We start from the raw sequence: 17,011 nt of genomic DNA, 5'->3' as shown, positions 1-17,011 counted from the left end.
GACCAATCGTTGTATAGTAAAAAATAAAAAAAGTCTTTAGCACAATATTGAAAAAAATACTCTTGCCCAACTTTGGCCAAGTTTCACCTTAAGAGGCTGCATCAGGAGCTTCGCAGTAAGTCCACCATGCACGGTCTAATCTTTCTGTTGTAGGGGTGATTATGTGCGACCAACCTTGCTTCAGTGCACAAGAAAACGATGTTATTGGTATTGTTCTTTCATAAATGAGTCATCATATGTATAATCACTGAACATCAAGCTAGAGAGTATAAGAAACTGCAACACTGCAATTGTTTCTCCTGCGCGTTCACCTCTCACCACCCCCAGCATCTTGGCTCCTGATTAGACCGTGCATGTTGGATTCACTGCGAAACCCCTGACGCAGCCTCTTATTAAGGCGAAACTCGGACAGAGTTGGGCAAGAGTACTTTATTCAATATTGTGTTAAATAAAGACTTTTTTACTATACAGTGATTGGTTTCATCCTACTTTTAGTGTTATGTTTTGCCAGGGTTGAACTTCTTTTGTAAATTGCTTTTTGTAGGCTGGATTTGGCTACGGATTGCCAATTTCTCGTCTCTATGCCATGTATTTCCAAGGGGACCTTAAACTGTATTCGATGGAGGGCGTGGGAACTGATGCGGTCATTTATTTAAAGGTAACGCATGTAACATCTAAAAATTGTATGTGGGGAACTGCTGCCCTTTTTGTAGAGCAGGTGGTGTGCACTGCTGTCCTTCAAGATCTGCACCCAGGCCTGGTATTCAGGATTTCAAAATTAAGCAAATTGGCCTGATGCCGAGATCAGATTATACAAATAGTTTAGGTATATTTGTTGAAAAGCTGATGGAAAAAGTCCTTTAGGATTGGAAGTTAGTGACAACTTCTCCAAATGTTCCTGAGCTTGGTTAGCTCAGTTGTCCCAATTCTGGGTTTTTCCTTAGAGCACACCAGTTGGTCAGAAAATAGATATTGTATTTTGGCTTTGTGATGCGGGTAAAGTCCATCAACCATTTTTGTGCCACCTGACCCTGGACACAAATTTTTCCGTTTTTCCTTTCTTGGGGGGGAAAAAACTCCTTATGTCCAAGTCCTAGCCATCTGTCTGTGACCTGCGCATGTGTGAGGCCTACTCTGCATACACATCATATGTTGCATTAAACAGGCCTCATAGATGATGTACTGAGCAATGGCCAGAAGAGAGAGGCAGGACAGCCAGGAGCAGATAAAGGTTGCCATGGGGAGTTTGGGAAGCGTTAGCAGGGAAGGATGGGAAAGCTGGGAAAATAGGGGGTTGTCACAAGCGTACAGGCTTGGAGGTAATAATGCCCCATGGATTATGGGGGCAGAGGGTACACAGTGGGCCTCTGTGCAGTGTCTCTGGGACTGGAATTTTTCCAACTTAACTAGTCTGGCCTCCTGAAATAATTTTTACTAGCATAGTTATAGTGATGGGTTACTGCCAGCAAAGCTTCCAGTGAGGTTAGAATTTAAAAGATATTGTGAACCTGCTGCAGAGGGCACTCTGCCAGCTCATTCCCTTTCTCATGGAGGTGCTGGTGCATCTTTTTTACCTCCATCCTTGGGACATCTCTTCCTTCCTTGACTGCCTCTCATCTCATCCTTTACTTTAGTTTTCATTTATTGATTAAATATTTTCTAGTTTGCTTGCTTTCCTGCCTACAGCTCACCATGGAATTTCTTTTACAGTCCATTCTAACATTCATTTTATTTTAGTTTTGTAAAGAAACATATCTGGTCAGCTAGCTTCCTGGCTGCATTTCTTACTGTTTTACCCTGGCTGGCATGAATCTGAAGGGCACATTTAGACCATGGTGATGTCTTTGCTGATCTTGCATCCATTTCCTGAACATACCCAGATCAGTCCAGACAAGCGGGTTTTATTCATCCCTACCTGCAGATGGAGGTAGAGAATAAAACTTTGGGCACTGCCACATATACGAGAGTGCCACCTGCAGTCTCTCAGTATTTCTCTACCTCCAGCAGATGGTAGAGGTGCTAACCCTGCAGTCCTGACTGACTGGATATATTGAGGAAGATTGCTCCCCAAGGTGGCAGGCTCCTGAAAAAGGGTCGTCCCTCGGGTTGAGCCGGGCGAGCGTGGTGTTGGATGCCCCTGACCAGCTTCAGCCCGCAACCCCGGGACCACTGACAGCCAGTGGTCTGGTTTCCGTGGTGGGACTGAAGCCCCTCCGCCGGACCAGGAGCAGGGAAGTTCCCTTAGTCTTTTCTTTTTGGGGGATTACTTTCCTGTGTGCCTGGCTCTTTAAGATTTTTGTTTAAAAAAAAAAAAGAAACCCGCAACTGTCTGCTTTGCGACAGCAGCAGCTAGCAGGCAGACTGAGCTGTCTGGCAGGCAGTCACCTCTGCAGGATCATTGGGTGCAGGCCTCATAGTAAGAAGGCGGATCGGGAGAGTCTTTGAAGGTGGGTGGTCCCGGTCGGGCCGATTTTCCTCCGGTGGGGGCTGGCTGCCCTGCCGATTGAGCTTCGCGATTTTTCAGCCGCAGCTGCGACTTGTTCAGCTCGCTGGCGGCACGTTTTTGGGGCAGTGCGCCCTCTTCAGGGTTTGTCAGCTGCTGCGTGGTGTGCCCCTCCCCCCCCCCCATTCCGGGCCGCGTGGCAACGCAGTCGGCTAGAAAATTGCTTGTTGGTTCTTGTTTTTGCATTTATTTTTTGGTTGCTGAATTACATGACTGACAGGCAGCGCAGGGAGGCCTGCAGGGCTTGTGGGAGCCCGTCGGTCTGCCTGAATGACGACCTCCTCTGCACGGAGTGTGCTGGAGGGGGGATCAGAGAGGCAATCAAAGCCACGGAGCCTTTTGTGGACCGCGGCGGTGGTGCTTAAGGCGCAGGAGGGAGTGGCTATGGCCGAGGAGGTGGATCCAGAGAAGGGGGGGGGTTCTGGGGGGGTCCCTTCTGCTCCTGTTCCCCATGGTTCAACTGAGGGTGAAAGGCCTGGATGTCTCGGGCCCTAGCAGCCCCAAACGCCCTTTGGGGGCCCGGGGGGGGGGGGTTTCTCCCGAATTTGTACTTTTGCTGCACAAGGCCTTCCTGACTAGGCAGACAGGTAAGTGCGATGTCACAGAAAGCCCAGCGGTCTTGGCTAAACGGTGCTGCGGGATCGCGAATTCTGCCTCCCGAGGGACGTCTAGCGAGCTTGGAATCGGCCTTGGAAGACTTGGATGAGTCTAAGGAGGAGGATGAGGTTTCCTCGGACGACAATCGGAATGAGGACCCGATTGGGGGTTCCCCTCTGGATCCAGGGGACTTCGGAGGGTCCGGAGGCTAAAGGAGATGATCCGAGGTTAAACAGTCTTTTCAAAAGAGAGGAGCTTCCCCCATTCATACCTCAGATGTTGGAGGAGTTGGAAATTAAGCTCACCCTGGAGGATTCAGATGCTGAGGGTGTTAATCCGGTTCTGGATGGCCTGAGGAGACACACCCCCCCCCCCCCCCCCCCCCAGCGCTTTCCCAATTCCGATGAAAATCCAGAAGTTGATCAACCGAGAGTGGGATTCCCCCGACTCGGGTCTGCGAGTGTTAGGGCGATGTTCAAGATTTATCCCCTTCTGCAGGACCATTTGGATGTTCTCAAGGTCCCGAAGGTGGATGCAGCAGTTTCGGCAGTCACTAAGAAGACAACTATCCCAGTTGCTGGTGCTTCTGCCCTATAGGATGTTTAGGATCTGAAGTTGGAAGTGCATCTCAAGCGAGCTTTTGAGGTCCTGGGGCTCGGCCTGCGAGTGGCGGTCTGTGCAAGCCTGATGCAGCGGGCCTGTTTGTATTGGATCCAGAAGCCGCAGGAGCAGTTGGCCTCCGGGTCTCTTTCCCCAGTCCAGGCGGCCCACCTGGAGGCGGGGGTGGCCCATGGCGCGGATGCCTCGTATGACCTAGTGAGAATCACGACCCATGCTATGGTGTCGGTGGTGGCGTCCAGAAGACACTTGTGGCTACGTAACTGGTCAGCGGACTTGTCGTCAAAATCGCAGCTCTGTAATCTTTTCAGGGGAAGCTGCTATTTGGTGAGGATCTCGATCATCTGATGAAGTCGCTGGGAGAGACGAAGGGCAATAGGCTGCCAGAGGATCGCCAGTCTGGCCGGAAACGTTTCTCCTCTCGGCCTCACTTTCGGGAGTCGAGACGTTTTCATCAACCAAGGTCCTCTGCCCAAAGACAGTCCTCGCACAGACAACAGTCCTTTTGGGGGGTCTGGAAGGACATCTAGTGGCGGATCCACCCAGGAAGTAGGTGGCAATAAGTCCTCACAATGAGATCCGGCAGGTCCACTCATCATCAATGGTAATCGGGGGCAGGCTGGCCCGGTTCTACGGGGAGTGGACCAAGATAACTTCCGACCAGTGGGTCTTGAGCATGGTGAGAAACGGCTACGCCTTAGAATTTTCTCGCTTTCTGGAGTCACGATGTCTTTCCTGAAGCAAGCGGATAGTGGTCCAGGAGACGCTTCACGGTTGTTAAGTTTGGAGGCGGTTGTGCCGGTACCAATGTCTGAACAGGGGCAAGGCAGATATTCCATCTACTTCGTGGTGCCCAAGAAGAAAGGCACGTTCTGACCTATCTTAGACTTGAAGATAGTCAACCAGGGTTTGAAGGTACCACGTTTTCGGATGGAGACATTGCAGTGGTACGGGGAGGAGAGTTTTGGGCATCTCTGGATCTCACTGAGGCTTATCTTCATATCCCCATCCGTCAGGAGCACCAGAAATTTCTCAGATTCATGGTTCTGGGACAGCACTATCAGTTTCAAGCGCTTCCTTTCAGGCTGGCCACAGCCCCGCGGACTTTTACGAAAGTAATGGTAGTAGTAGTAGAGGGATTTCTGGTACACCCATACTTGGACGACTGGCTGATCCAGGCGAAGTCACTAGAGGAGTGTGTGCGGTCCGTGTTCGGTCACTCCTGGAATCTCTGGGCTGGGTTATCAATGTGCAGAAGAGTCATCTGATCCCCCTCCTGTTCCCTCGAGTACTTGGGAGCTTGTTTCGACACCCAGCGGAGCAGAGTGTTTCTTACAGACGACAGGGTGAACAAGATTCAGGGGCGGGTAACGCGTGTGCTTCGTCTACAGGTGCCGAAGGTCTGAGATTATTTACAGGTCCTGGGCTCGATGGCATCCACGTTGGAACTGGTGCCCTGGGCGTTTGCCCACTTGAGGCCTCTGCAAAGAGCATTGTTGTCCCGTTGGAATCCTCTGTCGCAACAATATTTTCTGCCCCTGTCTCTGACAGAACCGGCCAGGTCCAGTCTGGCCTGGTGGATGACGCAGAGCAATCTGGAGAAGGGGATGCCTCTCGAGGTCCCGGATTGGGTGATGGTCACCACGGATGACAGTCTTCGAGGCTGGGGGATGGTTTGTCTGGGCAAGTCTGCTCAGGGCCTTTGGTTGACGTCGGAGCAGGCATGTTCCATCAATCACCTGGAGATGAGAGCAGTACGCAGAGCTCTGGAGCAGTTTCTACCCTTGGTCCGCGATTGGATGGTGCAAATTTTCTTGGACAACTCGACCACAGTGGCTTACATGAACCGCCAGGGGGGAACCAAGAGTCCCGCGGTAGCGCAGGAGGCTCAGCTGCTGTTCGAGTGGGCAGAGCTTCATCTCGAGGGAATCGCCACCTCCCACGTCCCAGGAGTCAACAACGTCCAAGCGGATTACCTCAGCTGGCAACAGTTGGATCTGGGGGAGTGGGAACTCTCTCAAGGGCCTGGGAGCTCCTCTGCGAGCGGTGGGAGACGCCGCAGTTCGATCTCATGGCAATGAGTCTCAATACCAAGACGCAAATGTTCTTCAGCTGCGGAAGGGCGTCCGGGGCAGTGGGGCTCGATGCCCTGGTATGTCTGTGGCCGACTGGGGTCCTCCTGTATGTCTTCCCTCCATGGCTGCTGATAGCGAAGGTGCTCAGGCGAGTAGAGGGCCACGCAGGGTCAGTGATAATGGTGGCTCCAGAGTGGCCTCGCCGCCAGTGGTTTGCGGATCTGGTGCTTCTGGCAGTGGATGGAAAGCTACGCCTGACCCACCTACCGGATCTCCTTCGTCAGGGTCCCATATTTTCCGATCGGGAGGATCGCTTCTGTCTCTCAACCTGGCTTTTGAGAGGAGGCGATTGCGTGTGAGAGGGTGTTCGGAACCCGTGATTTCCACGCTTTTCCAAGAGAGACGCCTTTCTACCTCGTTAGCCTATTCTAGGGTATAGAAGGTATTTGAGACCTGGTGTGGACAACAGGGCTTGGACCCTCTTCTGGTTTCGGCGTCCCATATTTTGTCCTTTTTGCAGGTGGATTTATCTAAAGAATTAGCCCATAGTTCCCTTCGAGTCCAGGTTTCTGTTTTCGGCTTTCTCAGGGGGGAGAGTATAGGGGAAGGCCTTGGCTTCCCATCTGGATGTGGTGCATTTTCTATGGGGAATCAAGCATCTCCGTCCACCTCTGCGTCGCATTTGTCCGGAATGGAATCTCAATCTCGTGTTGCAGGCCCTTTGCGAGGAGCCTTTCGAGCCTCTGAACCGGACATTGTTGAAGATCCTTAGTCTGAAGACGGTCTTTTTGGTAGCTATCTGTTCGGCTAGAAGGATTTCGGAATTGCAGGTGCTTTATTGCCGTGATCCATTCCTCTGGATATCTTCGGATAAGGTGTCTTTGTGAATGGTACCTTCAGTTCTTCCTATGGTGGTGTCTGTTTTTCATGTGAAACAATCAGTGGAGTTGCCCGGGTTTCCAGATTGGGCTCAGGATCCCTCGATGGGGCGAGAGCTTCATCTTTTGGATGTGAGATGAGTGGTATTGCGTTACTTGAAAGTCACTTACGCTTTCCGTTGTTCTGATCATTTGTTCGTCCTGTTCGGGGGAGCAAAGAAGGGAGAAAAGGCGTCTAAGGCTTCTTTATCTCGTTGGTTGAAAGAGGCTATTTCTGCAGCTTATGTATCCAAAGGAAGAGTGGTTCCAGTGGGGCTTAGAGCGCATTCTTCTCGCCAGGCGACGTCTTGGGCTGAGTGTCAGCTGGTGTCTCCACAGGAGATCTGTAGAGCTGCAGTGTGGTCCTCATTGCACACTTTTACCAAGCATTACCATTTGGATGTACAGGCTCTGGAGACAACCCCTTTTGGGGAGTGTGTTCTTCGAATGGGTCTTTCGGGTTCCCACCCAGTATAAGAGGGCTTTGATACATCCCGTTTGTCTGGACTGATCTGGGTATGTTCAGGAAAGGAAAATTGGTTCTTACCTGTTAATTTTCATTCCTGTAATACCACAGATCAGGCCAGAGACCTGCCCTGAGGATCTCTGCCAAAAGACTGATGTATTTTGTTTGCAAAGCAGAGTTGCTATTTTTGGCCAAGTTTTCAGTTTGCTGTTATAAATTGGGTTTCAGTTGGTATGGGGTATCCATATTGGGAGCCTCGTTCGCTCTTTAATTTTTACTTATCCTGGCTTGGGTATCAATTAATACTGAGGGACTGCAGGTGGCACTCTCGTATATGTGGCAGTGCCCAAAGTTTTGTTCTCTACCTCCATCTGCTGGTAGGGATGAATAAAACCCGCTTGTCTGGACTGATCTGTGGTATTACAGGAACAAAAATTAGCAGGTAAGAACCAATTTTCCTTTCATGCAGTAAGATTTCTTCACTGTGGACCTTCACCAAACTCTACTAGTCCAAATTGGTATTCCATTGGAGTCTAATTTTGGATTGTTCTTCAAGGTTGCTTTCCAGAAATGTGCCCAACTCCTGTTTTTATTATGTTGTAGAGATGAGAGGGCTGGATGGTCATCTCTTGCCACTTAACAATATTTACATTCAAGCCATTGATTAGGGCAGCCAAGTGTGTGGCACCTAGAAGAAAGACCCTGAAGTATAGAGAGAATCTTTTCTCCTAAAAAAAAAGTCTCCTAAGCATCTGTAGCAGAGTATTTTTAGTTAACTTTAATTCAGGTAGGTTAAAGTAAACTACAGTTCGTTGTACATGTATCTCTAGAGGTCTGGGATAAAAAATCCCTGTGGAAGCTTAGGTGATGGTCTGTCTCGTTAATGAAATACAAAACAACCCCCTGTGTTTGCAGCACCCGAGGGCATTTGCATATCTTTACAGTTTATTTAATTCTCTTAATGTACTGCCTTTCTGTAGCTATCCTCAGAAAAGGTTTAGTGTGGCTTTCTTTTTTGGCAGGCTCTTTCCAGTGAATCATTTGAACGGCTTCCAGTTTTCAATAAGTCAGCATGGCGACACTACAAGACCACACCAGAAGCTGATGACTGGAGCAATCCCAGCAGTGAACCCCGGGATGCTTCCAAATACAAGGCCAACTAGAAGAATTTTCAGCATCTCATTTCTGCTTTAACCCTACAGAAAGAATCTCAGTGGCTGTTTTATTTATAGTTGAGTTTTCTGTCGTTAGATGTGTAGGGCATTGAAACTGAAAAAAAAAATTGTGGGCATATAATCAGGGACCTTTCAAGGTCCAGAGTCGGAGAATAGAAAGAAAGCCTTGATAAATGGGGCTTTGAGTGCATTTAATGTTTGACTTGCTGTATGTCCTGGATAAGGGTGATACTCATAAAAGGGATTTGCACTGTGATTGCACTTAGAATAACAGTTGTACAGCAAAATAAGCCTGTGCTTGATGTGGGGGCAGTGGTGGATGCTGCAGACATTGTGCAGCCGCAGCATACACTACAGTCTGATGCAATAGAATACCCAGATTCCAGTGGTGCACAAGAATAGAAGCAATGTTTTCTGTAACATCTTTTAAAATATTGCACATCTGCTGGGCTGGTTCCATGGCCTATCTTCAGTGCTATGTGCTGCCATTTGGAGGACCCAAGTTTAAATTCTTGGGCTGACCAGGATCGGGGACACTGCAGACCTTGTTGGACCAGCTCAAGAGTACACTTGCACCAGGGAGCTGTGGTATGTGCCCCTTAACCAAGGACTGATGCTGCAATGGTAGGGTGTGGCTCATGGCACTTATGAAGGGTGTTGGTGCCAGAAATTGCTGGGATACAAAAAACTGGATAAATTAAGAAACCAACCCAATATCCCTTATTAGCAGAACCTTTTTGAACACTTTAAGGTTTATACCTTTTGGATCAAAGGTTTGTCAACTGTGATGAGATTTAACAGATCACATGCAACTTGACAACCTCGGGACGGTTAGACAGTGCTCCTCAGCAGCTCACTCTCACCCTAGCTCTACTTACATAGCGGACCTGGCAACTTGTCACCCAGCAAAATCATGTCTTGAGGTCATCTGAGGTCCTGCCACCTTGTAACCTGGCCGGAGGAGGCTGCAGGTAAGAAGTTCTGCCAGGAGCGTGAGGAGGAGCTGCCACTTCTGCCACTATGTTTCCTGGAGTTGTATGTGGACACCATTGCAGCAAACCATTTGCACCATCAATCAGAGACTTTAGAGATGGGGCATATGTGCACCGTCCCCCAGTCAATAGGCAACATGAGAAGTGGGGTGCCATGCTCTCTCTATGGTAGTGTTACAGATGGACAAAAACTGGGTTCCATTATGTGGTATGAGAGTAGAGTTGCTCAGTTATTTAAAGGGTTATGGAGATGGCAAACTGATGCTCTCTTAAGTGCTTCTAAATATAATCTGAAAGTGCATTAACACTTTTGTTTAAAATGTGGCCTAGTGGTTAGAGCAATGGGCAGAAAACCAGGGTTCAAATCCCACTTCTCTCACTGATACTCCTTGTGATCTTGGATGTCACTTTCTCTCCCTTTATCTCAGGTACCCATTTAGGTTGTAAACTGTTTTGGACAGGGACTTATTGTACCCGAATACTAATAATGCTGTAAGTCACCTTGATCATCATTTGTAAAGGCATGCTAAAAAAAAAATAATCAAAATTTATTAATGTTGATTTGCACAAGAAAGCCAAATGATAAAATGAATATTGATTGGAAGAATTTCTTTTCAATTTTTTGGCAAATTGTTGTTTCTGTAAAAATGTTCCCATATAAGGCAAATCACTGTCTATGGAGGTAGTGCATTGCCTTGTATGACTCAAACCACAGAAACTAGACCACTCAGCAGACTCCTGATCTCTTCTTAATATGACTAAGCACATAGACAGCTTCAGCAGGAGCCTGCATAACCCGCGATAGGGATGTGAAGAGAATAAAATGCATGGCAGATGAAAGCTTGTACTAGGACTGCCTCTCTGCCCTGTAAGTGTAAAAAAAAACCAGGTTAGACAAAGTAGATGACATGCTGAATTATGTAGAAGATTCTTCTATAAAAGACCATGTATTTTTGTGAAAAGAGACTGATATAATTAGCCAGCATTGTTAGGCAGGGATAGCTGCAGGTGTATGTGGTCCTGCTTCTGTAATGTATTGTGTTGAGGTGCTTAAAGCACCTATGTCGGTGGCTGGCTGTTCCATGGCCCAGTGTTTGTCCGTCAGTGACAAAGGAGAGTGCTTGTGCCTCTTGAGATGGTACATAAGGCACAGACCTGGAAACCGTACAATTGCTGCGTCTCATCCCATGGTCATGGCCTTCATTAGTGATGGGCCAGCTATCTGAGATTTCACACCCACCTGTCTTTGTTTTTCTTTTTTGATTTATGTGTTCTCAAAATGTGAAAAGCACACAGCCTTGCAGTATATTTGATAGATGAAAGATTCATGAATGGATTTGAGTACACTGATCAACACCCTCCAGAGTATATTTTCTGCATTTCTGGTTTGAAGTAATAGTATAGTCTTGTGAATAGCACCTTTACCATGGTAAATTTTTGCTTAAATGTATTTCAGTGCAAAAGCCATGATTTGTATTTTTTTCATTGCGTATGCATGTGGCACATTAAGGTTGGAAGCAGACAGGTCATTACTATGCCTGTTCTTTATAGCCAAGCTGGCATGTCATTGCTTTCTGCATGACTAGTTTCTTTTTCAGTTTCTTATAAAAAATATTTTTGTCTAGTATTTGCTTTTTTTGTGTGTGATTTCTGACATTGCTTGGGCTTTCCTTCCCGTTTGCTGTTTGCCTGGTTCACCTGGTACATGTGACGATTCTGTTCCCTAGTTCATCTAGGTGGAGACAAGTTGGTTATCTGTACTATTTTAGTTGTTACGTGTGTGAATGGGATTACAGCATGTTTGGAGAATGTTCATAGGAGGATGTGTTCAGAGATGGAGCAATAAGGTAACTTCCCAAGCACGTAAAGATATGACAGATACTGTATCTCCTTTTACTGCTAATGTAATCTTCAACCTTCCTGAAAAACGTTGGGAATTGTGACCTGATCATGCGGACCTAACATATCTCAAGAATGTTATAAGCAATCAAGTGAAGTTGCTGTTCCACTTCCATTGTAAACCCCTAACTGTAGTTAAATTGTCAACAGTACTATGAATAGATCTTTAGGTTTTAAAACGGAGCAGTACAACTGGAATTCCGGGTCTGGTTTTTGCTCATATTCCTATTGATAAGTAGCTCCTTCTAGGATCTGGCGACTGGGGAAACGAAACAAGGGCTAAGTTTTGAAAGCATTTGTAGCTCTGCATATGAAGCTGTGTAGATCCTTTCAGGTTTCCAGCAGGGATGGAAACTTGAATGGAGGAAACGGATGGCACAACTTTTTCAATAGGATTTTGCTTTTTAGCCCTAGCAAATAGATTTAACTCTTTGAAGAACTGTAATACAGTTTTCAGTAAACCTGTTTTTGACCATCAACCCTATATTGTTGTAAAATAATATTTGTAAATTAATTATAAAAGTACACTCCTGATGAAATGAAATTCTTCCAGATACTGATGCCAGCATTTTGTTTAAGTGCAAAAAATAAAGAAAAGTCTGTTCTCCTCAGTCTAAGAAACAGTGTGCTCCATCATGGAAGTGTTTTGCTTTGGGAATTTTTACTTGTGACCTGATGCACTGAGAAGTCCTTCGCATCCACAGTCATTTGCTCTGTTTTTTGACACTGCTAGGATATGAGGTGGGGTTTCATGCATGTTCCTAGTCCTGTCTTTGGGTCTTAACTGCTTGGCAGCCTGATCAATGCTCTCTTGCTCTTACTGCTTGCTTGCGCTGGATCATTCAGCTCTGGCAGTGGTCTCCTTTCTCAAGATAGGACAGCAGCTAGCCCATGTTTTTATGTTTTCAACAGAGAGGTCATAGCTTCTGCCTATGAAACTGTAGTCACTGAACAGAGAGTGAGAGGAAAGAAATGCTTCCAGCTGGGCAGATGTGACTTGGAGATTCTGCAGGAGTAATGCACATGCAGGGGTGAGCAATCCTTGGTCATTTTGTGTCCCCGGCAGTCCACTTTGAAAGTACAAAAAGCTGCTGTTTCTGCATCAGTCTCAAATTCTGGAACTTGAATTGGTTTTAGAAATGTAAACTTTTGGGTTCAACTTAAACATAGCAAACTTAGACGTTAAGAAACTGTGCTAGTTTTCAGCGCACATTCAGAATGTTCAGATTACGTTTTATTTAACTCCTGATATAGTAAGCTAAAATGCATCAGGAGTTTAAAAAAAATGTGCATTAACTGTAAAATGTACATTTGGCACAGCCTGAACACATATTTTAACTCGGAAAGGTCAGGGGAAGGCATTCCTGACAGATCACAGCACTTACCCAGATACGTACTGATTTATCTGGCTCTGTCAGTAGCAAGCCACTGCCACTTAGCCAGATAAATTAGTACTTATCCGGGTATTTGGTGCAGTTAGCTGCTAGTTAGCTAGATAAATATTTATTGACTTTTCTGACTAAGTGGCAGTGGAAAAGTCTGTTCTTATTCGTGTAAGTGGCTGCAGCTGGCTCCACTTACCTGGATAAAGCAGAGTTGCTTACCTTTAACAGGTGTACTACTAGGACAGCAGGATGTCCTCACACATGAGTGACATCATCAGATGGAGTCCGGCATGGAAAACTTATGTCAAAGTTTCTAGAACTTTAAGAACATAAGAAAATGCCATACTGGGTCAGACCAAGGGTCCATCAAGCCCAGCATCCTGTTTCCAACAGTGGCCAATCCAGGCCATAAAAACCTGGCAAGTACCCAAAAGCTAAGTCTATTCCATGTTACCATTGCTAATGGCAGTGGCTATTCTCTAGGTGAACTTAATAGCAGGTAATGGACTTCTCCTCCAAGAACTTATCCAATCCTTTTTTAAACACAGCTATACTAACTGCACTAAACACATCCTCTGGCAACAAATTCCAGAGTTTTATTGTGCGTTGAGTAAAAAAGAACTTTCTCCGATTAGTTTTAAATGTGCCCCATGCTAACTTCATGGAGTGCCCCTAGTCTTTCTACTATCTGAAAGAGTAAATAACCGATTCACATCTACCCGTTCTAGACCTCTCATGATTTTAAACACCTCTATCATATCCCCCCTCAGCCGTCTCTTCTCCAAGCTGAAAAGTCCTAACCTCTTTAGTCTTTCCTCATAGGGGAGTTGTTCCATTCCCCTTATCATTTTGGTCGCCCTTCTCTGTACCTTCTCCATCGCACACTGAGCATGCCCTAAACTATGCGTTCACGTGGGATCCCTCTTCAGTCTGGTAACATAGAATTATGAAATTAAATAACATACATAAGAGAACCTAATTCTGTGGGGTGGTGGGCAGGTTTTGTGAGGACTAACATCCTGCTGTCCTAGGAGAGCACCTGTTACAGGTACGCAACTGTGCTTTCTCCTAGGACAAGCATGGGTGAATCCCTAGCTACTGCCTGCACCCCAACAAAAAGGGAACCAACAGACACCCAACCAGGTGCCAATGTGCACAACAACCACAGTGCTGTTGGTAACAGAGGGGGAGACAGCCTGAACCCAAACAATGGGCCCTAGGCAGGGAGAGTTGGGTTCTACACCTCAGAGATTCCAGAGGACAGATTGGCTGAACCTACTATCATGTCTGTCATCCCTATCCAGACGGTAGTGAAATGCGAATTTGTGGAGAGAACTTAGTCTTGCAGATCCCTATGGGATCCCTATGGGATCTGCTCGCAAGTGGGCCACCAACGTTGCCATGGCTCTGACAGAATGAGTCTGGATAATGACCCCCAAGATGCAGTCCCACCTGGGCATAACAGAAGGAGATGCAATCTGCTAGCCAATTGAATAGTGTCTGTTTGCTAATGGCAACTCCCAATCTATTCCTATCAAAAGAAATAAAAAGTTGGGTGGACTGACTATGGACTTCTTTCCGCTCCAGATAGAAGACTAAGGCTCTCTTGCAATCCTAACTGTGCAGGGCTCCTTTGCCTTGGTTCGAAAGGGAACAGGGGAAAAATGTTGGTATGACGTTTGACTGGTCAAGATGGAATTCTGTCACCACCTTAGGCAGGAACTTAGGGGTGTGTACGCAAGGCCAGCCTGTCATGATAAAACTTAGTATAAGATGGATAAGTCACTAAGGCCTGGAGCTTGCTGACCCTGTGTGCTGAAGTTATTGCCACCAAAAATATGACCTTCCAGGTCAGGTACTTCAGGTCACAAGTGTGCGGCGGCTCAAAAGTAGCTTTCATCAGCTGAGCTAGCACCATGTTGAAATCCCAAGACACAGAGGGAGGCCTTAGGGGAGCTTCAATTGAAGCAGGCACCCACATGAAGCGTACAATTATAGACTGAACAGAGATGTGCATACCATCTGCACCTTTGTGGTATGTGCCAATTGCACTAAGAAACTCTAACAGAGTTGGTCTTTAAACCAGCCTCAAACAGGTGTTGATGGTAGTCAAGCAATTTTTGTGTGGGGCAAGAGAACGGATCTAGGGCCTACTGCTTACACCACACAGAAAACCTCCACTGCATTCCATAGGACTTTCTAGTGGAAGGCTTCCTGGAAGCTACCAGGACCTGAGACACATCCTCCGACAGATCGAGTGGTTGCAGAATTAACCTCTCAACATCCAAGCCATGAGTGATAGGACCTGGAGGTTGGGATGTCGAAGCCTGCCCCGATCTTGTGTAATGAGATATGGGGATGTCCCCAGACTGATCGGTTTCTGGATGGATAACTCCCAGAGGAGCAGACATCAGATCTGTCTTGGCCAATGAGGGGCTATGAGAATCATAGTCCCTCGGTCCTCTTGAAATTTCAAGAGAGTCTTCGTTGTCAAAGGAATTGGAGAATATACCCTTGTCCCAATGGTGGCAGGTAAAGGCGTCTGAGGCAGGATTCCCATATGACCTGTACAGGGAGCAGAACTGGGCTACCTTCCTGTTGCAGGGGGACGCAAGCTAGTCCACCACCAGGTTCCCCCCGAGATGGAAAATCCGGTTCACTACCCGCTGGTTCAGCGACCACTTGTGGGGTCTGAAGGCATGACTCAGTCTGTCTGCTACCATGTTCTCTGGCCAAGTACATGGCCCTGAGAACCATCCCATGGGACAGGCCACAGGTCCAAATATGGAATGCTTTCTGACAGAGGAGGTATGATTCCAATCCTCCCTACTTGTTGATATACCACATCACAACTTGGTAGGATCAGAATGATTTTGTTGGACAGCCGATCTCTGAAAGCCCATAGTGCGTACCTGATCACCTGAAGCTCCAGGAAATTGATATGACACTTTGCTTTCTGGGCAACCACATGCCCTGGGTGTGGAGCCCCTTTACATGTGTTTCCCATCCCAAAGTGGCCGCATATGTGGTTAGGACAATTTGGGTAGGTGGATTTTGGAAGGATATTCCCCACTCCAAATTCGAGAGAACCTGCCACCAGGCAGAGTCCCAGAGAGACGGAATGAATTGGATGTGAGCCTGGGGGCTGTACGTGGGTTGGTACCTCTGCGACCTCAAGGTCCACTGGGCTCTGCGCATGTTCAAACGTGCCAAGGGAGTAACATGGACAGTTGCAGCCATATGGCCCAACAGTCTCAACATGTGCCGAGCTGACACCTGCTGGCTCTGTTGAATCCCCTCTGCTATGAACGCTATGGTGACCGCCCTGGATCGCAGTAGGAAGGCTTTTGCCTGATCTGTGTCTAGCAGGGCTCTGGTAAAGTCCAATTGAGGTGACAGGTTGAGATGGAATTTTGGGTAGTTGATGATGAACCCTAGTGACTCCAATACCTGGATGGTTATATGCATAGATCGAGTGGCCCCAGCTGGAGAATGTGCTGGTGCCTAGCCAATCATCCAGATAATAGAAAACATACACTTTCAGTCTGCGGAGGTGCGCGCCCACCATGGCCAGACATTTTGTAAAGACACATAGGGCCGACGCTAGCCTGAATGGCAACACTCAGTACTGGAGGTGCTGTATTCCTACTACAAATTTGAGATACTTCCTGTGACTGGGGAAGATTTTGATGTGGGCGTATGTGTTCTTTAAATCTAGGGAGCATAGCCAGTCCCTTTTTTTTTTTTTGGGAGGAGCGGAATCAGGGTGCCTAGGGAAACCATCTTGAACCTTTTCTTTTTTTTTTTTGTTCAAGGCACTCAGGTCTAGGATGGGATGGAATCCCCCTTTTCTCTTTAGGATGAGGAAGTACCGGGAGTAGAATCCCTGCCCTCTTTGCCTGGTGGAAGGGGCTCGACCGCTCTGGCCATTAAGAGGGTGGAGAGCTCCCTTAGTAGTACATCCTGATGTGCTATAGGCTCCCACAACGGGCACGGAGGACAATTTGGTGGGATACCCAATAAGTTCAATTGGTATCCTTGGCGGACAATGGACAGAATCCACTGATCCGAGGTTATACTGGGCCAACAGTTTGCGAAGAACCATAGCCTGCCCCTGACTGGGGGGTCCAGCGTTGCAGGTACAGGCGGCTGGTCCAGCATCTTATGCCTGGCATCCACCTCAGTCATCAACTGAAAAAGGATGGCTTCAGCCATTATCTGCACAAAACCTGCAAAGGTCAGGTCTTCAGGAGAAGATTTCCTCTGCTCTTCTGGAGGTGACAGATCTGAGGGGAGACCCTCTGAGTCCTCGGAGGATTCCACAGTGTCGTTCTCCCCCCCCCCCCCCCCAAGGTGTCATACAGGGCTTCATCCTCACAGAAGT

General features: G+C 47.3%; 1 protein-coding gene across 1 annotated transcript in view; it reads left to right on the top strand.

Annotated features, from left to right (window-relative positions):
- Positions 1-10,231, top strand: part of PDK3 (pyruvate dehydrogenase kinase 3) — a 90,896-nt gene extending 80,665 nt beyond the window's left edge. Inside the window, exons 10-11 of the mRNA XM_029603090.1 lie at positions 545-658; positions 8,199-10,231. Of these exons, the coding sequence (XP_029458950.1) occupies positions 545-658; positions 8,199-8,339 (255 nt within the window). The 3' untranslated portion in view covers positions 8,340-10,231. The remainder of the gene's footprint in view (positions 1-544; positions 659-8,198) is intronic.
- The last annotated feature ends 6,780 nt before the right edge of the window (positions 10,232-17,011 follow it).

The sequence above is a fragment of the Rhinatrema bivittatum genome, chromosome 5 (genome assembly GCF_901001135.1).
Source record: "Rhinatrema bivittatum chromosome 5, aRhiBiv1.1, whole genome shotgun sequence".
Lineage (NCBI taxonomy): Eukaryota > Metazoa > Chordata > Amphibia > Gymnophiona > Rhinatrematidae > Rhinatrema > Rhinatrema bivittatum.
This window is presented reverse-complemented; position numbering and strand designations above follow the sequence as displayed.